The sequence below is a fragment of the Melospiza georgiana genome, chromosome Z, assembly GCF_028018845.1.
Source record: "Melospiza georgiana isolate bMelGeo1 chromosome Z, bMelGeo1.pri, whole genome shotgun sequence".
Classification (NCBI taxonomy): Eukaryota; Metazoa; Chordata; class Aves; order Passeriformes; family Passerellidae; genus Melospiza; species Melospiza georgiana.
The window spans coordinates 56731760-56757587 of NC_080465.1; the positions used below are offsets into that span (position 1 = coordinate 56731760).

Genomic DNA, 25828 nt, shown 5'->3' on the forward strand with positions numbered 1-25828 from the left:
AGTATTTGTTGTGTCTCTTGTAAAACTGACTATGACTTCTTTCTGGCTCCTTATGCCAGAGTATATATGTATTCTACCTGCAAAATATCAAATATATTGCATGACAAGGAAAACAAGGGAATAAAGGACAAAAGATACCTTAAAATTGTTAGAGATAGGGATGATCTCGTGTATTCTTGCACCTGATTTAAGAAACTACATTTTTCCTACCCATTTTTGGTATTTTATTCGTTTTAATAAAAGATGATAGTTAATATTCAGTGAATGATGATATTCTGACAAACAAGCATGAGCAGCTGCCACTCAGCTGACAGCTCAGGAGTCCTGTCTCCCCACAAATGCTTTCCTGACAAGAAACACAAGGTAATTCAATGAGCAATATCCAAAAGGTGAATCAGATTTTCATTCCTGAAAAGTTAGAGAAAGGCTCATCTTGAGTTTGATCAATTTGGATGTTTTATCTTATCCTTTGCCTGCCATACTGTGATTTTTGGCTGTTTTGGTACCTTATGATATAAATTACTTAAATCACATGAAAAAACTTCTTGTCCTACTGAAAAATGTAGAAGAGTCATGTTAATGACCTGGAAGTGTGAAAGAAAAATGTTGCTCAGACAAGTTATTGATGTTGATGTTAGTGGTATATTTATTAAACATCTGATAAGACTGGGCTGGGGAAAGGTATCCTTTTGGCTGTGTTAAGTCTCCTGCAATTCTAGAGCATTTTTATTGCTCTTCACTCTTCCATTGTGCATGAGTGACTCATTTTGACATAATCTTTTAATCTTCCTTCTTCCTTTGGGATTACAATTTTCTGTATTAACACACATAATTTTTATTCCCACTTTGAGCTTCACCCTGAAGAGTGTATTTTTAGCTGGCAGCACAGCTAACCTGGCTTTAAATTATGAAGTTTGGGGATGACGATGCCACTGAATCTGTGGGAAAAACAAAAAAACCCTCCAACAAAATTTTTAGTATTAGAGAATCAAGGCATTACTTTATTCTGGGTAGGATGTTGTTCAGACCAGGATGTCCACAGAACAACAGAAATAATTTCATCCTCACATAGCCTCAGTGTGCAGAGGAAATAACTACATTATGCATGTATTTTACCAGACTTTCCCCTAACTTTATACAGTCAAAACCTATAGAGATTCATTGGTTCAATGTTCATTGGTTTCAAGTTATGTAGTTCCCAGTATTTGGTTTTCTTTTGGATATGAATTTGTTTTCCTCCAATGCTAATTTGGTCCTCATTCCTATCTTTCCTTTCCCAGACCTGGTGTCTCTGACCATGCCAGGGTTGATATTTAGAGTTGATGGTCATTAATGGTTGTTGATGGTCGTTATCTTTTGTGTTTCTTCTGTGCTACTCCCAGTCTGTTAAGATGTTAAGTTCATCAGGCCTTGCCTAGTGGAACAATGCCCTGAAAAAAGCTTCCGTTCCTTCCCCCAGGGCAAAGGTGAACAAACCTGACTAAAGCTATAAAATTGGAAAAAAAAAATTAAACTTCGTATCTTTTCCAACAGGGAGAAGCTCCTTCTCTGGGGGAAATTTCATTTTACCAAATTTATTTCCTTCAGGCAAGCTGGGTTGAACTGATTTTCCTAGACTTTAGCTGTCCTATTATTCTAAGACATTTCTATTTGAATGGGAGTTATTTGAGTTAATGATTTCCTAATTTGGAAGAGAGGGGAGAACAGACTCCATAGACCAAGGGATTTAAAGCCTCAGCAATTTGTTGGAGGCAACTGTAATTCACTGGTATTATGGAGAATTTCATGAGGCTCTCAGGTGTGTCTGAGTGATATCTGTAACAGTGTCCTGGTCATTCAGTCCTAGTCCTCCAGAAAGCAGAATGATGTGTGCCTGAGCAGATAGAACAGCTCCATGCTGCATCCGTGCTGTTCCCTGGGAACAATCTTCTCTCATCCTGTTTGGGCTCTTCTTCCTAAACCATTAGAATATGCACTGAGCAGGTGCTAGTCAGGAACTTCCTATATTGTCATTAAATGCTTCCCCTTACCTGTTACTCACACCTAAGGAACTGCTTTGTCTCCTTGGCTTGTTTGAGGTGTAGTTCAACAAATCTGCCCTCTTAGAAATGTCAACTAAGAGTGAAAGAAAACCCAGGAGGCATAAGAAAATATATATCTCTACCAGCATCATCAGGAGTTATCCCCTTATAGGTCCTATTTTGTGGCCAGAGACCTCAGAAGAAAGATTCTGTTTTCCATTGAAGCAAAACCATCACTGATTCCAACTCAGTCAGCCTAAATCCTTGTAGACCAGCTCCTGTTAACATCAGCCAGCTTTCCTCATTAAGTCAGTACAGCTGAGTGTCTGTCAGTACAGCAGAGAAACGTCTGTCTTTGGAATCACAGAAATGTTCAGGGTGGGAAGGACCTTTTTCAGATCATCAAATCCAACCATTCCCAAGCCATCCTCACACTAATGAGCAAATAATCCAAACCAGACGGTGATGAGAGTGCCAGCTTTAGCCAGTGATAGAGTGGCAGAGTCCTGGATTCGAGGACCAAAGCCCTGCAATCTGGTCTGTGTTCTCCAAAATGCAGTCACAGATTTAAGGGTCTCAGGTAGTAGAGAGGAGTTTGCCTGTAGGGAGCACAGCCTTCTTTTTTCCCTAAAGAGCAGCAGAATCCTAGTGCTACTGGTGTTTCTTCCATGCTGCCATTCCCTTCAGACAAGCTGGGTTGAGCTGATTTTCTAGACTTTAGCTGTCCTGTTCTTCTAACACATTTTTGTTTGAGTGGGAGACATTTGAACTAATGATTTTCTAATTTAGCATAGAGAGGAGAACAGACTCCATAGACTGAGGACTTAAGAACTTAAACAGTTGAAGGGAATAGAATACATAGACCTGTGAGCATTTTGTTTTGCCTGCAAACACAGTGTTCTGAGTAATTTATGCTGGGTGTACCAGAATCTGCAAGAAGAAAAAAGCCATACAGATTAGAGATGAAACATTTCACACCTTCAAGAAACAAATTGATGTGGCATTTACAAAAAGAATGCTGAACAATAAAATAATAAAAAATTTTAAAAATAAATGAAACAGTGAAATTATTAAAATGAAAACAGCACTTACCTGATACTACAGTCTGGGTGCACTACTTTTGGAGCAGTTCTTCCCAATCAATTAATAAGAAAAAGATAATATGACTTTCAGGTGTAGCCAAGCACTCCAGAGTCTTTTAATTCTGGTTTTCTGAGTAATGTCTTTACAGTGTTGTTCTTTCTTCATTTAGCACTGCAATAATTTTGGTGTTAGTAGATACATTCATCCTGAGATGTTGCTTTTCTCTTCTCCAGGTCACGGTCCCGTTGTAACACCAGCAGTGGCAGTGAATCCGAAAATTCCAACAGAGAGCATCGGAAGAAGAGAAACAGGTGACAATATATTAAATATTTTACACAGGAATACATGAAGAATTTCGTGTCTTTATGAAGACATTAAACACACAAATGGAGATGGACTTTTCTCAGATAAACACAGTAAAAACGGATTTAACATATTTTATGTGAATAGAGTTCTCCTGAGGCAGCTGAAGACCCTTTTCTGAATAAGAAGAGTGATAATTGCCAGAATACATCATTATGCAATGAATTCCTGTTCTCCTGTTCCTTGGGAAGAGCTCAGTAATGAACTACAAGATCAAGTACAGGGCACACTTACAAAAGACTTGTGGTATAAATGCAAATAAAGTGGATAATATCTTGATAATGATATTCTCAGCATATACTTTTACCTCACAAATTCAAGTGCAGATTTTTTCAAGCAGAAAATAAGGTGTTGAGAGGTAAAAATATTTTTAGTGGCTATGAATCTCAATGTTGTTTTTAAATTCATGTATTTAACTGTATAAAGATTTTGTTTTCCGAAATGTCAGGTATGGGCCCAAACCTAAAATGTGTACAGCATCAAGTTTTAATAGGACAGCAATGGTTCATATCAAGTGATGCTAACAAGTTCTCTATTATATATTCTATTTTTCTTGTTGCTGGTATGAAAAAGATGACATAACTACTGATTTCCTATAAATTCCCTTCAAAGCTGTGTATTTTATGTTGCACTGGAGATCACAACATCCTGGAGGTATTTCTGAAAATACACTTTTTAAAAGCACATAGAATTTCCTCATATTGCATAAACACAATGCAAGAGAAGTGTAACTAGACAAAAGAGGAACTGTTTTAAGGCAAAGTTTCTAAGTTACTGTCTGCATGAGCTGCCATCATTTCTTCATGTCTTATATTCAGTGATAAATGATTTCCAGATCTCTGGAAGGTCTGAGAAATAATTGCATGCTAGATAGTGCAGCAGGAGTATGCAGTATAATTACATTTTCAGCATGACTTGCAGTAGTTAAAGAAATATTAAAAACCATTGTGACACTCACATGGGATGGCATAAAGCACATCTGAGACATGAGATTTCTTTGAAGCTTACCTAAATCAGAGCACAGTCTTGTAGGGTACTTGGCTAACAATAACCTAGTGTGCCTGGAAGGTTTATTTTCTAGCTGAAGTTTAAATGACATGCTGAGTGTAGTTTCAGTGATCAGCAGTACACGGTATTTTGTATCCCTTTCTCCCAGAACACTCTTGCCAGGTTTTTTTCCTCTTGTGAAACTCCTTCTGCAGGGAGATCCACAAGCAAGTGAAAGAAATTAGAGACTGACCACAAGAATGTTTTGAACTGTAAGAAGGATTAAGTACTGCTTATCATTTTTTGAAGAATGAAAGGGCTTTTACCCACATTTCCTCACTTAATGGAAAAAAAGAATTAAAATAAAAAGAAAAAAAGATCCTTTTTTTTTTCTTGTTTCTAAGTTTTTCACGTTTTCAGAAATGGAAGATGCAACAAATATGTTAATGTTTGAGCATCTGTTGTTCTTAGGTGATCACTTGAAATCTGACCAGAAAAAAGATCATTATCAGTGTTAGATTAAACAAGTACTAAATGAGCTAGAAGTCTAAGACTTGTTCCTTGTGAGCAGATGCAGGTAAACAACCAGTCATAATGAATTTCTGCATTTTGTTAGCAGGCATAGCAGGAACATAACAAGCTGGAAGGTCAGAGGCTCTGAGCAGCTTTCCTGTTTTCAGAGATGAGCCAGCACTAGCAGGGTTAAATAGGGCATTATAATGAGGCTTGCAACTGCTGTTACCCAAATTTCTGCTGTTGCATAGACTAATACAATTTATTTCCCAGTACAGTAATCAGGTCCCTGACACAACCAGAAACAAAAGTGGTTTATTTTATTGAAAAAAAAAATACTGAATATTCACATTAACCAAAGAAGTCAGCTTCTGGTCACATTAGAGTAGAATATATTGTTCACATGACAAGAGATCACTGTGAACTATTTGCCAGAAGAAAACAAATTATCAGAGAAAACCAGAAACATAGATGAGAGCTTCTGAAGGTAGAAAACTAGAAAAATCTTGGGGAAGATCTTTTTACCTGATCTCAGTCTTTGAGGTTTCACTCCATTATAGAAATGTTTTCTCCTAAGCAGATGTTCATATGAAAGTGAAGAAGAACCTGTGATGAGCATATTTCAATCACAGAAGAAATGCATTTGCATTTTCAATGCTGTGGTCAAAATTTATTGTGTAGATAAAAATAGATTAAAGGAGCAGGCAGTGCAAACTGAAGCATACTTTCCTTCCTGGCTACACTTAGAAGATGCATCTGATAGATTTAGAGAGTGACTGAATGGTTGAGGCTGGCAGGGACCTCCGGCTGTCCAACCACTGCTCCAGCAGGGCCACCAAGAGCTGGTAGTCCAGAACCATTCCCACACAGCTTTTCAGTATCTCCAAGGATAGAGATGCCACCACCTCTCTGGGCAGCCTGCGCCAGTGAAAAGTTTGAAAGGAAAACTGTAATGGGCTTTTGGGGCAAGGGCAACAGTTTTTATTCAAAAATATATTTAAATAGAAAATTAAGATTTGAGCTAAGTTTCTTTCAGCATTTTTTTTTGTCATTTCTGTCACCAAAACCCTAAAAAAATTGCCCCAAAATTATTAGAATTTGAACATTGTCTTCAAATAATGTATCTAATATAGAGATCATGATACCTTGGTCATCTTTTACCTTGTTAAATGTGAGTATACTGCCTTTCTTTGCAACTGCAAAATGCATGTTCTTCATGTCTCCATCTAGCAGAGTTCTACTGTGGTGCAACAGTACTTTGAGTTTGCTAACGCCACTTGTTTTAATAGCTGCAATGCTAACTTGATATATTTAGATTTTCAGTATTTTTGTGCAAGTGGCTGCTGTGTGTGGGAGGCAGTTGGTGGTGTCTATACCATATGGGATGATTGCTGTTTGCACAAATTGGATTATTTGGGATGAAAATCACAACTCATTACTTGTTGCTGTGTGAGTCTTTCTACTAAATCCTTAGATAGAAGTTTATGTTAATACCTGTCAGCAGATTACAGATTTAAAAAGATTTGCTTAGAAATCAAAACCTGAGGTTGCAGTCTTCTCCAGATGCTTCATACCATTTGGCAGAGTTGTGTCTGTTTACAGTAGTTGGGGATTGAGCTCAAAATTCATTATGCATGTGAGAGAAGATCTGATTAAAGGAAAAGCAGAAGCCTGTGTAGCTGGTTTAGCCTGATACAATTCAAAACTCAAAGAGAAAAGTACATCTGAAGTGAAGAGCAACAACAACACACTTTGCATTGCCTACATCTCCAGTGTAATCCCTTTATCTCTGTTGGCTTCCCCCCTGGCTTCTCCAGTATCCCAGCCCTACCATCCGATCAGGCAATCTACACTTGGGAGATATTTTCCAGGGATGTTTTGAAATCCCTGCTGAATTTTAAATTCACTGCTGTGACCAACATATCCATTTGCTCCAATACCTTAGCACTTCATCCCAGCAGTCATATGTGCAACCTCAAAACTGTGGGAAGCATCTGCCTGGAGGGCTGTGGCATTTGGAATCACTGCAGCACTGCAGCCTCCTAACGAATGTACTGAGTTGACAGGATTTTGATATTTGGCTCAATCTGTAATGCATTCCATCAATGAATTAATGGATTAAAAAAACAAAACAAAAAAAAAAAAAAAAAAAAAAACAAACTTAAAAAAAGAAGGAATAAAAGGCAGAGCATGTCATTTAGATCCACACAAGCCATGACAGGGACCAAACCCTCAGGGGAAGGTGCAGGAGTGCCATGAAGATCTGCATGCATCCTGAGCTTTGTTGCAGGTTAAGATGAAAGGATGATTCTTCTGAGTGGAGACTTACAGAGAGGATTTTTCCCTGGATCCTAGGAAGTTGCATGCTGCAGTAAAGTGCTTCTGAAAGTTGTAGTAGAAGAACCTTGTAGCATGATGTGTGTCTCCCATTTGGTGCAGATGAGGTAGAGGGGAATATGTAAACAGGGAAAAAATTCCAGATGTTCGCCTGGACTGGGAAGAAGAATGCAAGTTGTGGGTCTGTCCTTAAAGGCATTGATTGTTACATTTTTGGCTCATGCTGTTTCTAAATAACAAATCAGCAGGGTTTTTTTAATATAGTTCTTACACTAATGCAGTCTGGGAGTATTAGTTAAAATTTAGCGAGATTGAAGGTTAAATACAGCATGGCAGGAGCAGATTTTCTGGGCGGTGGGGGTGGAAATACCCCATTGTTTCTCAGAGCATCCTGCCCTGAGAGCCCTCAGACTAAACTCTTGGTACCTCTTTTGCAGATTGCGGCAGGAGAATGATATGGTTGACTCGGCTCCTCAGTGGGAAGCTGTGCTGCGGCGGCAGAAGGGGAAAACCCAGGCAGATCCAAACTACCGGCGATCCAGGCACAGATCTCGATCGTACGTAACCCTTGAACCCTTTGATGTGTAAATTAAGGCTGTTGAATCGTGTTAAAGAGCAGGAGGAATATCTCCAGTGTGGCGGTGGCCCTCCGCTGCAGAGATTTTCATCTGGCATACTCCCATATTAGCAGATTTGTCTTTGTGGTCAAATTGCCTTTTTTTCGTGATTTGAATTTTAGGGCACAAATAATGAAGACAGGGCTTTGTAACAAAGCTTCTGAGAAACTCTGTCCATCACCTGGGAAGAAGTCCAGGATGGTTCTGTGGCTCATTGAACATCAGTTCTGTAATGAGTACAGTGGTTCCTCTTTCCTGGGCAGCACGTCTGTGGAGGCATTGAGATTTTACTTGATAGCTGCAAACATTTTAATGGAATACATGCACACCTGTTTAATCATATAATATCTGCAGTGGTGTTCCAGATGAAAGCAGCTGCTCATGTTTCCATGTCAAATTATCCCTGACAAGCAGCAGTCAGTGATATATTGCATCCCAATGTCAGGATTTCCATGATGGAGCTGTACTTCCAGGCGCCGCTGTTCCTGCTTGCAGCCTGTTCTGACATGGTGAAGTTATCAGCTTTTGAAATTAATTTTCTCAAGCTAATGAAAATGTTGATTTCCTTTAATTTATCTTTTTCTTCTAAAACGGCCTGCTTTTGGGGCATAGACACACTGTTTGGTATCACTGAAATCATAGTCAGCATTGAAGTTTCCAGCATTAAAATCCACTTGAGTTCTGTCTTCAGTTGTCCATGTTGCTAGAACTCTGCTGTCTCCAGTTTTACAGTGCAGAGTTTTATTTCTTTATGAGGAACAGAATTTACCTTTAAAGATCCAAATATTGGAATTTCTTCTTTAACAGACTCTGCACAGACTTGTTTGCTTTCAGCTGTGCAGAAGTCTTGTGTTATTAGGTGTAGTTATACAATGATATATTACTAAACTTTAGGAATATTAAAGCTTATTTGTATGGAATCCAGTGAATACAGTATATTTAATACGATTTTGGTTTGTTTTATTATATGCAGAAAGTGCTGTAAACTAGGAAATGTACTCAGTTAATAATGGTTACATTAAATTTGTAGCCAGCTTTTCTTTTTTACCCACAGGCCAGGTAAATCTCATTGTTTGGACTGCACGGGTTCCCTCTTGTGGTTGACTTAACTTATGAAATGGCTTTGATTTTCAAGCACAGTGACATTCTGAGTTATATTTCATTTAAACTACTTAGAGCAAAACTACATAGATGTTAAGCTAGTTAATCTAACTTAGAAAGAAAAGGTCCAAGAGGAAGCAAAGAAATGAAGAAGTCCTGAAGATTTTGGAAGGCATCTCATTTCTTTTTGCTATTCTTTTAGTTATTCATGAGTTTCTCCTTTTTATCCTACTCTCCAGGTTAAAAAAAAAAACCGCAAAACCAAACAAACCAACAATGAAATAAGCCCGAACTAATTTTTGAAAATAAATTTGTAAAAGGCATTTTACTGTTAACATGTAGTACATTATAAGAGAATGTATTTCATTTAGTTTGGCTTAGCTGTTTGTTTAATTGACTGGATACAGTTCAGAAGAAAAGGAAACATAATTCCATAGGTTATGGTTGTTTTGGTTTTAAATGTTGTCAAATGGTCATTTCAATGTGCCCATTCAAAAATTGATACAAACCCTTAAATTTAGTAGAACGGGTAATTCTTTCACAGTAAGTCCATTGTTGCATTTTTAAATAGAGCTTCCCTTTGGAAATGTGAAGTAGTGTCTGAAATGTTTGTTACTGTGCCTGGCATAGTGCATTTCATTTGCTTGATAATGAGTAATATTAATAATTCGTGGTGGCAAGGTGGTGTCTCCTTGGACTTGGGAATAAAAGTATTTGACAGGAATTTGACCTTTCTTTTTCCTCAATAATAACAATAATAATAAATAATAATAATAAATAAACAAATGCAGAGAGCTCCCAATTCTAGTTCCACAGGGTTTATTTTCAAGAGTTCATGTAAAACATCTGTGTAGCCAAAGGGCTTTTTCTAATTAAGAAGAATGGCCATAAAATTCCATGGCTATTTAAATTTACCATTTGTGACTCAAACTGAAATATTAATAAGGGTGCAGATGCAGGCACAAAAAATAATGTAGACCTTATTAATGTGTAGAGCTGTTCTAGCTTGTGCAAACGAAATAAAAAATAAACAAAAAACTCCCATGAGATTCATCACTTACTGGGAAGTCCCATTGGCTTTCTTGTGCATTAGAGAAACTGATTAGCATGCAAATTATCCAGAAGGTATTGATTCAGATACTGAGACAGGACAATCTGAGTCCTAAATATCAAACCAGTGAGTTTAAAAAAAATTCACAGTAAAAAGATGAAAACAAAGTAAAAGAGGAATTGTGATCTGACTTTAAAGATTTAACAGAAGAACTGCTTTGATGTGGGGTCTTAAGAAGCATACCAACACGGATGTCCTATGCAGTATATGCAATACCTACATTTCATCTTACATTTCACTTTTCTTTTTGTAAGCTTTCTGTCGTTTTACTTTCAAAGGAAGGGGGAACAGGCCTATGGAAAGAAAATGCCTTAATTAAGTTACTTTATCTGCATCATATTTCTTTATATTATTTGGTGGGGAGCTAACCTGAATAAATGCTGTAAGGTTATCCCAGTATGATAACACTTCTTAAACAGATGGAAAATAATTAGTTGCAGGGTGTGAAGGCTAAGGGAAGTTTGGTCTGAGGAATCATTGTATTTAGCCCATTTTTCTTTTTTTTCCCCATGGTATGCCGTACTGCTAAATTGGTATTTTACAGGAAAGTATTTATTATTAGTGTAATTGCAGGGATGGAAAGAAGGAAAGTGGCAGAGATCACAGAGCAAAATACCTGGAGCCGGTCATAGAAAGCAGGAAGCACAGTTCCTAGAAAGTGGAGAAATGATGACGTCTTCTTATTTAACCATTCTCTTTCCAGGCTGCCCCACAATTAATATTTCTTACTGTGGGTGAGGCTTCACATGATGCTTTGTGATACTTGAGTCTTAAGGCCAGGTCCTGAACTGCTGTATTTCCATGAATAAGTAAAAGCCATGAGCTGATCAAATGGGTCAGTGGTGTGCACAATACCCTGCTTTGTGCGGCGCCTGGGTTAGGGAGCAACCTTGGGGCTTTGCTTCCTCGGGCAAACTGGGCTTGTAAGCATGACAAAGCCTCCCTGGAGAAGCTAGCATTTTCCAGGGAGCTTTCACATTCCCTGCTGTCTGATTATTCAGCCTCAGAAGAGGATGCCTATCTTTCCACCCCCAGGGTGATTGCAGGGTTTGCAGCTGCTATTTTGTGAGCAGGAAGATACATGGGGGCAGAAATCAGTTCAAAACTGAGGGGTGAAAAAGGCTATTAAATGCCACTGAATTTACTGCATCAGGGAGTTAAAAGCAGCATGGACAGATGCAATAAAGTGAAGTAAATGCAAGAAGAGTGAAGGAGTATTAGGAGTATTGTACTTTGCCTTTTTTTTTTCCATGGGATGCCATACTGCTAAATTGTATTGTACAGCAAAGTCTTTATTATTAGCGTAATTGCAGGGATGGAAGAGGGGAAAATTTCAGTGATCACAGAGCAAAATACCTGAAGCTGGTCACAAAGAGCAGAAGGCACAGAGAGAAGTGAAAATCAGAGAAAACTTAATGCATTATAATAAACAGAAACACAAAAATGTTTAAAAAGCTCTGAACACAGACAACAAATGGACTGTAAACCACCCATGCTGTAGCTGTTGCCATCATGAGAACCTGAGGAACTGGAATGGACAGCAGTTTGTCAAGGACGGGAATCATCCTGCCTGGAAAGTCTGGGAGCCTGAGGTGGTTGTGGATTAATTAATTTTAGCCCTACTAGGGAAACACAAATGCTAGGTTGTTTTTCATCCTTTGGTCCTTCTCTGGTGTTTATAAACCAGTTAAGTAGTATCTCCTAGTACTTCTGCTCCTATAAAATGTAAAAAATATCCCAAAACACCACCATTCCAAAATATTCTGCCTTTACATCAGCTGTATAGTGTTTACTGCAATATAGATGTCTCTGAACATTATTCCTAGGCTGATAAGCCAAACATGGTAAAAATGAAGATCTCTGCTGTCCTTCTTGATCTGCATTTAAATTTGGATAATATCCCTGCTAAAGCATCTTTGAATATGTTAGGCCTTTTTGCCTTGAGAAAAAAAATCAGGCTGTATGACCTGATGGTGTAAGACAGTATTTGAGAAACTTTGGGCGTGTTTATGTGTGCTATATGTGTCTAAAAGTTGTATCCCTCACGTCTTAGATAGTGTGGAACAGTTTAGCTGTTGACACTGAGCTTATATAATGACAAGGAAAAGAGTTACCAGATCCATCCATACAAGTCCTTGCCACTGTCTAAAATCTTTACTTATCTATTCCTCTGAATGGGTTTGGGTGAATTCCAAGTGCAGTTTAAACAACAGTGGTGGTTTTGCACTTACCTTGCAATAGAGAAGCAAAAGAAAAGTAAAAATAAAGGGGTTCTAGTTAGAAGCATCTATTCTGTGATTTAGTAGAAAATGCGAAATCTGCCCCTCAGGCTTGCTTTGCTCCATCTCTATGTCTGCAACAGGGAGATTACCATTTTTAGTAAATTCTTTGTGTGTGAATTGAATACTTATTGAAATATTTAGGTGCATAAGTAGGCATAGTTGCTATTTTGATTAGTTTGTTGCTGGTTTGATTTTTTTTTTTTTTTATTGGACACCAAAAATTTATAAATTAAGCACAAACCTTTTTTGGAGATGACCAGAAAGAGAGAGGCTGCACTGTGATTGCAGTGGAGTTGTTTCATTCTGGTTTTTCCCAGTGGTGTCCATGGGTAATGGCTGGGATTACTGATCTGTGGCCTGTGCTTCCTTCTGCCCACCAAGGGCTCTCTGGGCCACAGGACATTTCTGAGGGCCTTTTTCAGAAGTGTCATTCCAAAACGTGTTGTCCTTGGAGGGATAAATGTTGGCAGCGACTGGGCAGTGATTTGGCTTGGGGAATTCTGCTGTTGTTTATATTTTATGTACACTCTTGCTGAAGGCTGGTGGAACTGGAATTGTGATTGAGGAGGGCCTGTCATTCAAGAAGTGACTTTGCGGTGGAAATACAGCAATGAAGTTTAATGAATTTTCTGAGATAACAAACCTTAAAATTGAAGTCACTGGTGGATTATATTTATCATGATTTCTCTGCAGGGTCTGTGCTGTTAAAAGTTATTTGGACAGCAACATGGTCAGACAATGGTTTTCACAGCTGAGCCTGTGTTTTCTTTGTTGATGTTTATAGGAGAAGCCCAGATGTACAAGCTAAAGAAGAACTGTGGAAACATATTCAGTAAGTATGGTCCTTGTAGGGTCTGAGAGATGCTTGGTTTGCCTTTAATGTAGTTATTCAAATCCCCTCCACTGTGGCACTACACTGATTTAGTTTCAGTAAATTATGTATATATTAAGATGTAGAAGATATTGCAGGTCACTGAGTGCACTGAATAAAGATGACCATCGTATGTAAATGAATTGTTAAAGAGCAATACATAATTTTAGGGATTTATTCCTGTGTGGCTTCCAGAATATCAATATTGACACTTTTAGTGTGACACCCCATTACCCCTTAGGAAGATATTTAGCAATTCCAAAGCGTGTTCACTGTTCAGCACACATAATATTCATGATATTGTGAAGCAACAAGATCAGATTTGCAGGGAGGTGAGAAGAAGGTGGAACAGGATGAGACATGCAGTTGAAGCAATCAAGGTGAAGTTATACTTATTTCAAAGTAAGTGTCCTATTTTGATGTCAAGATAGCTTCAAGGCTGACAACAGATTGCTTTAGTAAATCTTTTTAGCCAAATATAATAAAAATTTTTGCACTTCACAGTTAATGTTACATTTTTTACTTTTCCTAATCCTTTATAGGAAGGAGCTTGTGGATCCATCTGGCCTATCTGAGGAGCAATTGAAAGAAATTCCATACACTAAAGTAGAGTGAGTTTGATCAGAATTTATTTTTTGTGAATATAAAAGCCCACTTTTCTTACTTTACTGTGAAATGTGTCCTACTGAAATAGGAATGGGTTTACATACAATCTACAAGCTCATATCTATTCCAAATACTCCCCTAGGATGGGTTGGGTGGGGATACTTAATAATCTTAAATCAAATATTTTTACTTTTCAAAATAAGAAAAAAACCCCATCTTAATCTCTCCTAATCTATCCCACACACTCATGAACGTGTCTGTATGTTCTGTATTTCTCCCTATGCTAGCTTTTAAACTTATATTATGAACTACAGTACCAGAAAGAAGTGAATGCAAACAAGAAAATATTTTTTTCATAAACTTCTTCTTTGTTTTAAATAGTCCAATCATCCAAGGCACTCTTTAATCTCTGCAACCTCTTCCCTGGGTTGTCATGGGCAGCTGCCAGGGCATACCTATTTCCTTAAGAACCAACATCCATTTTGCTGCAATAATTGCCCATTTGGGATTCCAAGTGTCAGTGCAAGCACAAATGGGATCCTGGGTTGCATTATAATGTACTTCCAAACACCACTAGGCAAAAAAGCCTGATGTTAAGGACATATAAATTAATGCATTCTTCATTAAAGTTCCATTCTCAAATACGAGCATGCCAGTTTGTGACCTCTGCTCTCTTAAAGCATTGAATTCCAAGTGCAGACTTCTAAAAAGAAGCATCAGCTCTTTAAATTCAGCCAGTGCAAGAAGAAGCTGTCTGTTATACTTCAGTACGAAATGCGAAGACTCACTCTGCAGCTGAATTTGTGTTCTGTGCCAAAGATCTGGTTTACCAAGCCCTGGTGTGAATTCTGTGTCTCTCTCAGGACTCAAGGCGACCCCATCCGCATCCGGCACTCGCACTCCCCTCGCAGCTACCGGCAGTACCGGCGGTCCCAGTGCTCCGATGGGGAGAGATCTGTCCTGTCTGAAGTGAAGTATGTGAACATGGTTATTAGCACTGAACTAGTCTAGTGCAGCCCAAAAGTTGACAGAGGTGATGGTGGTAAGAAGCTGCATAAATGTGGCTTGTTGGTGGCACAGGGTTCAGGCGACCCCCTGAATAGTATGTCTTCAGAGCTAAACATGAAGGAAACAACTCCAAAAACATTTATGGTCTGTTCTCAGCCACAGTGGTTTTCTTGATCCATTTGAAAGGAAGAAAAACTGAAAAGGCTAAAGTAAACCTGTATTGGTCTTTAGTGGTAGGTCATAAAGCTGCTTAGGGGATGAGAGTCTGTGGGTTACTTTCCAAGTAACTTCATCCTTGATAGAGTTAAGATGTTATCTGAGTTAGGCCTGTAATTTTTTTCATGGGAACTCTAGTACAACCCCCTTCATCAACTGGTGGATCAGTCTTCCCTAGAAGGCTGAAGAGTACTGATGAATGGAAAAGCAATAGCCCCATTCTCGGTTGCAGCAAGCCATAAAAACATGAAAAGCAGTCCCCACCTGGAAGGCTAATTTTAGCTGGATAGCACCCTGAAGGAGGTGCGGCACACCCGTGATTTCATGTGAGACTTGTCTTTGCCATAAGGGTGGCTGGGCCCTGGCAGAGGTTGCCCAGAGCACCTGTGGCTGCCCCATCCCTAGAAGTGCCCAAGACCAGGCTGGAGGGAACTCTGATGGGATAGTGGAAGGTATCTAGGCCTATAGCAGGAGGTGGAACTGGAGGATCTTTATGGTCCCTCCAAAACCAAACCATTCTGTTATTCAATGATGTTGTATCAATTTGGGCTCCTTCCAAAGACCAGGAAAAGACAGGAATGGGATGGGCTATGCCCTGAAGGTGCCCAGAGGATCAGCATGACAGCTTTCAGATGTCCTAAGTCAGGTGATAGAAGGCCTTCAGAACAATAGAGCAGTCTGTATCAGTTTCATTGTTCTTCCTCTGCACAGTTATAGTTTACCTCATTAAAGCAACATCCATTTTGTGATATCATAATTCCAGTGTCAAAACTGATCTGGTCCCTCCACTGCCTGTTACACGATCTTCAGATGGGAAAGTTCCCAGCATCCACATGACTCAACAGGTTAGTGATTATACATCCTTTTCAATTTTCCTTTTCATTGGAGAGAGAAGTGGAACTCTAGTGCTTTATTTAAGATAGTCTTTGATTTACAGTGAAAAGTAAAGATGAGATTTTTTTTTAATCAAATTTTTGTATTTTACTTACACTTTGTTTGTATTCCCAAATACATGTGGTTCTGTAGCATAAGGCCCTGTGAACACCTGCTCCAGCTGTTGGAGAACTCTTTCCCAATCTGATGCATTCCTAAGATGCATCTCTGCTTGTCACTGAGGGAAAACTGACTTTTACCAGTTCTTGAATTATGCAGATGTGGTTGTAATGCAGGTATAATCACATCATTTATTAATCTCTTTTAGAGGTTGTCTGAAGAGTTTTGTTGCTTGGGCTTGAAACAGTGCTTCTTTTATTTTCCTTTCTCTTTTATCCCCCGTCCCAGTCCCAAATAATTTTTTAGGCTATTGGCATCTAAAAAGGACAGTAGTTGCCTTATGTTCATCTAACTTAATCACTGTCTTTCATCATATATTACACTACCATATCTCTCAGTTTTGATGGTTTTATTGAGCTCAGAATGTGAGAAGCAAATTCTATTCAAAAGCGCTCACAGGTCTTTTGTGCAAACACACAAAAGGAGAACCAAAACATGGAAGGGAGAAGGGAGAATTCCAGACACCTAACTTACTACCAGTAATGTTAAAATGTTCAGTGTGTACAAACACCTCTCTTTTCCCTCCGCCCCAGACTCCATCATGACAGTGGACGCTAATTCCTTGTGGGTGTTTACTTGCAGTGTTTTGCTAAATATCAACATGGCATTCCCTGAATAGGCAATAGCACAAAGGGGCAGCAGCTGGAAGGAGGCAAGAAGGGAAAAAAGTTCTGTTTGATCAAATAAATGTAGAGACTTTAATATTCCTGATGCATGTGTATATACGTATACATGAATTGCCATACCATAGCCTAAGGCTTTCATAGCAAGTTAGCAAAATACAGTGTTTAAATTCTGCTGTATGTTTTCAACATGTTTAATTTATGCTCTTCAGAGGCAGAATGGATCTAAGGACAGCCTGATAGAAGAACCATCTCTGCTATCCACTAATAATGTTGATGGAAAACCCAACACTAAGATTGTAAAAACTGTACAGGTGTCACGCTTCAAGGTGGAGACTTGACTGATGAATTGAAGATGGTGAATGGATTTTGGTCTTTGGAAAGTGAGAATTTGTTTATGTGTGCAACAGAAGGAACTGAAGTCGACGTGGTGGTCTTTCCTTCAGGACACCTGGCAGTGCAACCGGCTTGCTGGGAAGACCAAGCAATGGTTTTATCACCAACACCATTCTAGTGGTGTGACTGATTGAGAACAAGCTGCCTGATAGACAACCAAAACCAAAATTCTTTGCAAAACTGAAAGATCAGTAGTTACATTTCCAAAAAATGAACAACAAAAAAAATTGCTGCAACAAAACAGGCTTCATGGTCTGCTCTGTAACTGAATAGCCTTGTTTCAAGAAGTGACTGTTAACTGACATGATCAGGATCAGATGCTTCAAGATAAGTAAAATAGTAATATTTTTGGTCAATTGTGCAATACAGTGTGATATGGGGAAATTATCTTCACAATTTATATGGGGATCAACTTATGTTCTGAGACATAAGGACAAGTAATAGCTCTTACAAGAGTTATTTTAACCTAGCACAATAACAGACGCTTGTGTTGTTGATACAAATTCTGACTCAACCCATTTTAGCTCAAAAACAGTAGACTCTGTAACATGCTGTAGGAGTGCATTCCAGAGATGATACAGACTTACTTTGCTTTGGGCAGGTTTAAGTGTTCTAAATTTTTAATGTCCATTTGTGTATAGGGACTATATAAATGAACATTCCATACCACAGAAATACATTTACCAACTTGTAGTTAAGCACATTAGAAACAGGGGAAGATAAATTGACCCACTGTGTTAAGACAGCTTAACAAGGCACTTCAGTGCTGGGTAAATGAAACTTGTGGAGTAGTATTTAAAACAGCTAGAAGATAGCGCCTTTTTGTTTTTAAATCTAGATTAGCAAAATCTGTCTTAATATCTCATATAAAATAATCTGACACTTTTCTCTGAGCCATTTCTACTATGTTAAAATGACAAAGGCAGTATTTCAGGTATGAGAACTATAATTTTTTTTCTATTGTCATGGTAGGAATACTAAGTTTTAATGATGCTGCACATTGAGTGGGTTATCTTCTAATATATATCTGAAGTGATGCCTGGTTCTCCTCTTGTCCTATCACTTCTTACATATATCTGAAAATCACTTCTCTGCCTCCCATTTGTCCACAGTCAGCACATGGATGAACCTTCAGGTGTTGCTGTCTTGCTATAGAGCTTAGCAAAGTCTTTGTGTTGTGGAAGTAATTTTTTGCTAAATGTAATCATTGAACTAAGTACTGAATTTGTCAAACAGTGTCGCAAACAGCTGTAGCAGCTCATGTGCCTTTCTACATCTGTCCTCTCTACACTCGACCCTCATAACCCACAGAGATTTGCAGTGATCCTGTGTCTTCCAGTCCGAGCAACACCAGGGAATTGCAGCCCTGTCAGAAAAGCAACACTGCTTGAGAACTGGAGTTAGCATAAGGTGTTTAAGTTACACTTTTACAAGAGGCATGGGATTACTAATACACATATTAACTGACTAGACTGGTAAGCAAAATGTTGTACAATGTGTTTTATTTTCCACTTTGTTTTTTGATTCTTCATTGTTTCACAATGTGGTCAGGTGGATGTTACCAGCCAGGGTGGCCGCCATACACTTTGTATATTCCTATCACAGTATACAGTGGTCTCTAGGTTAGCAAGTGCTGCAGGGGAAGGCAGAGTCATGTAACAAATACTTTTCTTTGGTCATTTACTTGGGACAGCTCTGGTTCTACAGTCTCAGTAAACAAATCTAAGGGAAGGAAAGAGCAAGATAAAAAAAATTAATGTAGTAAAAATTCAGTTTTCATGCAGGTTCTTTAGAATTTTTTGAATTTCCTGTGGATTTAATTCTAGGACATTGTTGGGCTTGGTTTAAAGTATTTGCTCAGCTTTTTAAGTTTGTTAAATGGTTTCATTGTCATTGCTCCAATTTAAAGAGATCCTGTAGGGTCTGTTTATGACCTTCTATAGTACTGTCAAGAACAACAGTCAAGAAAAGTCCAAACAAAACAAAAAAACAAACCAAACCAAAATGGAAAAAAAAAAAAAATCCAAACCCAAACCACAACAAAAAACCCTGATCAACTCCTAGGAAAAAAAAATCACCATAGCAAACTGAAGAGCATCACAATCTTTTTGGAAGGCAACTGAAAAATGACAAACTATACAAGAACTGATTAGTATCAGCAACGAAAGCTGCTCCTTGTTCCTTTGAGAACATATTCCAGCTTGGAGCATTACACACTTGCTTATAGTTTGGTGCTTTCTAATCATTACTATTAATTTGCTATCCTTACCCAGCAAAGGTAAGTATCACATATCTACTACTGCAGGGGGATTTGTGTTATTGAGAATTATCTGTACACAGTGTACCTATCTTGCCAATCTTTAAATATTGATCAAGGTTTATATCAAACCTCATGCTTTTCTGTATGCTTTCATCTTCCTGTGGGCCTTTTGTGTGTTATTGCTGGATACCCTCAGCCAAATGCATGGTATTTTACTTATTGCACTACATCAGAAAATAGCTTGTCTAGTCCAGTAGTGAAAGGTTTAAATTCTCAAGTCACTGGAGAGTTGTTTTGTAATCAAGCCAACTTTTTTGCATTTAGAAGAGAAGTTTGCAGAGAGAGCCCTAGATTTGAGTTAGTGATCTTCTCCCTTATGAGACTATGTAGGAAGCAGGTTTTTAGCCAGTCTGATGTTAGCCTAGGCCACTACAATCCAGTTTTGTGTCCACAAAAGACTAAAGATATAATGCCTCTATTACACATTTTCCAAATGTTTTGTTGTGCCAAAACAAGGCAAAACTTGCAACAAGGGTATCACTGTCAGGTAATAGTACAGAAAAGCAAGTTTTTTTCGTATATGTGATCCTCCTTTCCCTTCAAGCTTCTTTTCCTCAATCATTTGAGGAAAAGCATCTTTTTTTTTATATTTTTGTGAGAGATACACACAAGTGATCAATCACTGAAAACACTGTGTCACAGTTATGCCTTCTACACCTAAACCAGCTCTACATGTCTAAGTGATCAGCCTCTTACAGCTCTCAGCTACACCTTGCCCCCTCCACTGTCGCTACCCTTCCCCAGCTCTCCTGTGGCGTTCAGTGCCTAGAGGCAGTTGCATTTTCAGATCTGGAGTCTGGATGTCAGTCTAAAATCCTTGTACATCCTGAAGAATCAGGCAAAAGACATGAGATGTGTAACAGTGTCAGGAAGTTTACCCTGGGGTTGAATGCCATACACAGACCCCTGCTCACTTGGACAAAGGACTGGTAGTTGAGGCCTTCTCATCTTAATTCTCCTGAATTGATCTCAGGCTGATGATTTTAACTTTGTGCCTCTGCCTTTACCTCTTCTGAGACTTCCATAAGTGCTAAGCATTGGTAAGTTACAGAGCTCTCACTAATTAGAAACAATTACAACATATTTGTACAACCTTTTGCAAAACATGTATTTTATACAATAAAGAGGGCTTGCTAACCACAGCACAAAAGCACTGTAGGATATCCTATACTGGTTCCCTTGCTTAGTTGGCTGGTTTCTTTCATTTGGAACTAGCCTGGACCTGCTGTTTTCTACATTGCACCCTTTCCAGTATCACTAACTCTGCAACTTGTATTCTAACCAAGCTCATTATATTGATGATGTTTGTTGCAAAGTCATTCCTATTTGAGTTGCCAAAGTCATTCCCTTTATGCAGGTGGATGTTGAACTAAAGAGATAGCATGTTTTCTTTTGGGAAGATTTGTTTAATTCAGAACTCCCTAGAAAGGTGTTTGAAGACAACATACATGAACATACCAATGTGATACATTTGTTCCATGTACATTAGGTATTCATGAAGCAACTGTGTGCTTTATTTCAAAATGAGTTTGATAGATGGCTGTGTCAATACTTGTGTCCAGGTTATTTAAAAGTCAAGTAAAACTTGAATTTTTAGGGCATTGCATGGTTGCCTGTGTGTCTTATTTACACTACACTAAGGAGCAAAGCCTTCAGAAACACAGATTCATTTGACACCACCATCTGGTAAAAACAGGTGTAGTACCAATTAAAATCCATTTGAGGATACAGCTTCCCCAGATTAAGTACTTTATCTTGTAGCAGGAAGTTGTAAGCTTTGCATTTCCAGTGCACATCTATACCAGTTTCCTTTCTCACCTAAGAATCACCAGAGAGCAACCAGCAGACTATGTAAGCTGTCAAAGCAAACACAGAGCCAGTGTGGCAGACACTCTCTCCTTAATGTGTCTGTTTTTATTCCTGTATTTGTTCTCCTGAGTAAGAACTGTGGTGTGTTGACCTTGGCAGGACACCAGGTGCCCAAGCTTCTCTATCACTCCCCTCCTTAACAGGATGGGCAAAGGAATTAGATGGAAAAAATCCTTGTGGGTCAAGATAAAGGAGTTTAGCAAAGCAGAAGCAAAAGCAAAAAATAACCAAACTCCAAAAGACTTACTTTTTCTACTTTCCAGGAGCACATGGTGTCCACCCAGTTCCTGCAAAGTAGGGCTTCAGTGCACGTAGTAGGTTGTTCCAGAATATGAATACCTTATCCTTTCTCTTCCGTTTATATTGCTGAACAGATTCTTATACTGATTTATACTGATAGTTGATTTTTTTTTAAGGGTGCAATTCAGTTAGCCAGTCATACAAAGTAAAAGGCAGTTCTAATGTTTAACATCATACTTCACATTTACCAGCATTATTATTTAAGTAATCTGTGACCCCTGAAAGCACCTATTACTTCACGTAGCTCACTTTTACCTTGTTCTACCCCACTATGACCCCTGTAATACATATTAAAGCTTGGGGTTCTACATCTTTTTTTAGTTGAAAGGAAGCCTACCCTGAGGCTGATACCAATCAAGTATCTAACCCTGGGGTTATGTACCAATCATCTAATCCTGTCACTAGCTGCTGCTCATGAGATTTTTTTTTTTTAAAGTTTTAAAATGCTACTCCTCTTGGTCTTATACTACAAGAGCAAAGGCCCATGAGCAGAACTCCTGAACAGATGGTATCTTCAGGGAATGTAATCCCTAATAAAAACCCTAAACTTTCAAGTACATCCCATAATTACAAGCTGGATCTCTTAAAAATTAATTACTCTTGTCTAAACCTCCTTCTCTCGGACAAACCAAAAACAACCTTGCACTTAGAATTAGTAACATGCTTACATTCAGTACTGAAAAATCACAGTGCAAGATACACAATTTAAGCATTTGTTCTTCTGATAAACCTAGAAAAATAAACAGCAATCCCAATTACCTCAAGAGTATTTCACTCCAAGTTATGCTGAAGTACCACATGATGTAGCTGGTCACAGTGATAATAAACGAAGCTTGTCATTCTCCATGCTGGATAAACACCTTTCCTGCTATTTTTAAACCCAGGTTTGCTGAATTTTTACTTTTTTAATTTCTGTTTTTGCTCACAATACAAATCTCAGCCAACCCTATCTCCAAATACTGCAGGAGACCATGGTTTAAATCATCACATCCCAACTCACTCCTAGGCTTTGTTTCATACAGAGATTGTTGGTATCCCAACAATAACACAAAGAAGTCTGAACTCTGAAACAGAAGCACTAAAGCTTGGAAAAGACAGAAATTCTGAGAAGAGAAACATAAATCTTTATTTTTTTTTGGTCTATATAAACATTACCAGACACTGATACAATGCAGTTAAATGCACTTTGTATTGTTACATGGAGGCTTAGTAGTCCATCTTTTAAACAGTTTTTTTGTTTCTTAGGCAGGAGTGTTTCAATAGAGGGGCATTGCTCTCAGGCTAGTTCTAGCAATTCTTCCTAAGGAAAAAATAAACACACAATGTGAGACACATGTAGCACACAGCTCTTTCCAGTAACATCCTCTAAATCCCCAACACTAATACAGGATTACAAAGATGAGCTTCCCCTCATCCCGTGGGCAAAAAGGTAAAATTTGCACATCTAATTTTTAGGAAGCCTGTCTGTAAGAGAGGTTTTTTTGCCCACCGAAGCAAGGATTCAGATGATAACTAGAGGCTGGTGGCAGTAATAACACTTTCTGGCTAGTGGGAATCAACAGAAATTTCTGCAGTACTAACTTGTGCACATGACTATGCATTAGAAAACACTCTGGGAACAGTAAGCCAATAATACACGATTTCATAATTTTATGTTGGAAAACAAGCATCAGCCCTGTTACCGGACACTTTACTACTAATGGCTTACACAAACTTTTCTCTTCCCAGAGAGAGATTCATACACAGAGTGCCCACCTTACCCACAGTGCCTGGGGTGCAGCAGGTGTGGATGGATTTCACAGGCTCACTTCCTACCAGCAGCAGGGGTAACGGATTCATTGCATCTGTGTTGCTCAAGCAGATTCTCACATTTTGTTGATCAAACTTTCAGATGTTATTACTTTCAAGAGCATTATGGCCACCCTGGAGGAGTTTCATCACTTCACTGAAGATTAGTTGTATTTTCTCCTGAAAAAAACCCAACCCAAACAAAATCTACAGTGATGTAGTACAGGATCATTCTTACACCAGATTTCCAGTATTGACCTATAAGTTCCTGGCTTCAGAGACTTGGATTTCATGTCACACCCTTGGGTATGTAGGTTACACAAAAAAAAGACTCGATAGTGCATGTGATTTTTATTAATACCTTGTCTGTACTAATGAAATTTGGGCTGACTTGCGCTACTCAGCTTTTCAGTAGTGTTGGCTTTTCCAAGACTTTACAGTGAAGCAGTATCTGGCATATTCAAAACTTTCTTTCATATTTTGCCAGTCTTTTTAACATTTTCAACCTTTATGTTCTGAAATGCTCCACAATATCACACCCCTAAAAGCAAACATGAGAAAGCAAGTCCTTGTCTTGAACACACTGGCAGCCACACACTGATTTAACAAAACCACCCACACCAAAATTTTTATTCTGTACCTTCCACTTTGCTCTTTTTGATAAGAATATAGCCATCAGGCAGATCTCACTCTCACTGTTTCAGTTCTGATTTCTGCTCTAAAGTCATTGTGCCTCCTTCTCAGCAGAAAGCCTGCTTCATTTTAACAGCAAGCTACAGGACAGAGTTGCACAAGGAATTATTGCTACTCACAGCTCTGCAATCAGCACTTGGCAGCCTCTTCCCACATGCCTTTCTTAAGCTCAGAGGCCTTCACCACACAGAGAGATCCCAAACTTCAACAAAACACACCAGGAATCTGCAAGAAGCATTCCTAGCATTAAACGTTCTGTCAGGAATTTGACAGTATCCAAGAACACTTTACGCTTTCAAAACGGCATCAAGGAAAGCCCACCAAAAGAATACACAACATATTATTCAATACTGAATAATACACCCACAAACGTACAGAAACAAAACACAATTTTTCCTCTTTAAGAAGATTTAATCTTTTCTGTGCATGAGTATTAAGGTGTAAATGTCTTTTTACAGCAGAAAATCTAGAAGCCACTGCTAGAAGCCTGGAAAGTTATGTACTAATTACTTGCAAATGTAATGACAGACACGAGAGCTAAACAATGCTAAAAGTGGCCATTATAATTTTAGCTTTTCCTCTTTTAATAACTGTCATATTCTCCACCTTAAAAGACTGCAGAATAAAATCTACTACATGGGTACTCAACCATACTATTCCTACATGTTGTTTGGGTTTTTTTGTCCTTGCAAAAACAGAAAGGAGGAAGGTACATAACCAGCTCCCTAAACCAGTTTGAGCAAGAATTCCTGTTTGCCTTTTCTGACACCACATCCATCCTGGACAGGAATGAATGGGCAACACAAAGACCAAAACTTACATATGGGAACTCTTTACTCCTAAAATTAAATTCACAGTTTATGAAAAAGAGAAATTAATCAGCTGAAAAATATTTCAAAATTCGCAATTAAGTAATATTATATACAGAGCAAACACTTAATAGGAAAAGCCAAGAATACCATGATCCTGGAACACCTTTTGGTCATGGTGGTGCACGCTCCGGCCACTGACCAACTTCCATTGCTTTCATTTGGGAAATAAAAAAGGGAGAAGACATACTTTGAAGACGACAGAGACACACGAACAGTACAAGGAGTCTAAAAGGACGTACTAGAGATAAATGCCCGATTTCGAAGACAAACAGCACCAATAACAACACTCTCACACCGCAGCTCCCTCAGCAGCCGCGGATGCCGTGCCGCTCCCGGCATGCCTCCCGCGGGGCGAACCATCCCTCCCGAAAAGGAGGGGGCACGCCGTGCGCCGCCTCCACCTCTTCCCGCAGCGCAGCGGCCGCGTACTGACTCTGCCGCAGACGGGAGGCTACAGATTCGGCCATCCACGGAGAAGGAGTTCTGAGCAGACGACACCGCCCTGGAAAGGCCGGGGTGCAGACCAGCATCGGCTCTCCCCACTGTCTTACCGCGGCGATGGAGGCGCCTCCGATACGGAGGCGATGTCGCATCCCGCTGCCTGCGCATGCGCAGTGCCGCGCCCGCCGGCGCGTGTCGGGGCTGCTGAGGGGAAGTTGCCAGTGCTTCCTGTTCCTTGTGGCGGCTCCCGGTGTTCCTGGGGCCTTTGTGGGGGCTCCCTGTGTCCCCGGGGCCTTTGTGGGGGCTCCCTGTATTCCCTATGCCCTCCCGGCGGGCAAGTTCCCGGGGTTCCCTTTG

At 39.1% G+C, this 25828-nt stretch overlaps 1 protein-coding gene, 1 long non-coding RNA gene and 1 other non-coding gene across 5 annotated transcripts in view; 1 reads left to right on the forward strand and 2 right to left on the reverse strand.

The window, feature by feature from the left end:
* Nucleotides 1–22382, forward strand: part of EPB41L4A (erythrocyte membrane protein band 4.1 like 4A) — a 119343-nt gene extending 96961 nt beyond the window's left edge. Inside the window, exons 17-23 of one of the 2 annotated variants that reach the window (XM_058044287.1) lie at nt 3338–3415; nt 7742–7861; nt 13200–13247; nt 13829–13897; nt 14756–14866; nt 15880–15961; nt 17005–22382. In XM_058044287.1, the coding sequence (XP_057900270.1) occupies nt 3338–3415; nt 7742–7861; nt 13200–13247; nt 13829–13897; nt 14756–14866; nt 15880–15961; nt 17005–17133 (637 nt within the window). In that variant the 3' untranslated portion in view covers nt 17134–22382. Of the gene's footprint in view, nt 1–3337; nt 3416–7741; nt 7862–13199; nt 13248–13828; nt 13898–14711; nt 14867–15879; nt 15962–17004 lie in introns of those variants that run through there. The other variant, XM_058044288.1, reaches the window with a different exon arrangement.
* A 396-nt stretch (nt 22383–22778) lies between these two features.
* LOC131095813 (uncharacterized) lies at nt 22779–25604 on the reverse strand. 2 transcript variants are annotated; one of them, XR_009115915.1, is made up of 4 exons: nt 25270–25604; nt 24278–24383; nt 23438–23645; nt 22779–22977 (listed from the first exon to the last, which is right to left on the reverse strand). It is a non-coding gene; the product is annotated as an uncharacterized LOC131095813 (long non-coding RNA). The 2 variants fall into 2 exon arrangements; XR_009115914.1 differs by having other exon boundaries at nt 23433–23645.
* LOC131096301 (small nucleolar RNA SNORA13) lies at nt 24837–24969 on the reverse strand. The gene has a single exon (XR_009115976.1). It is a non-coding gene; the product is annotated as a small nucleolar RNA SNORA13 (small nucleolar RNA).
* Nucleotides 25605–25828: the final 224 nt, after the last annotated feature.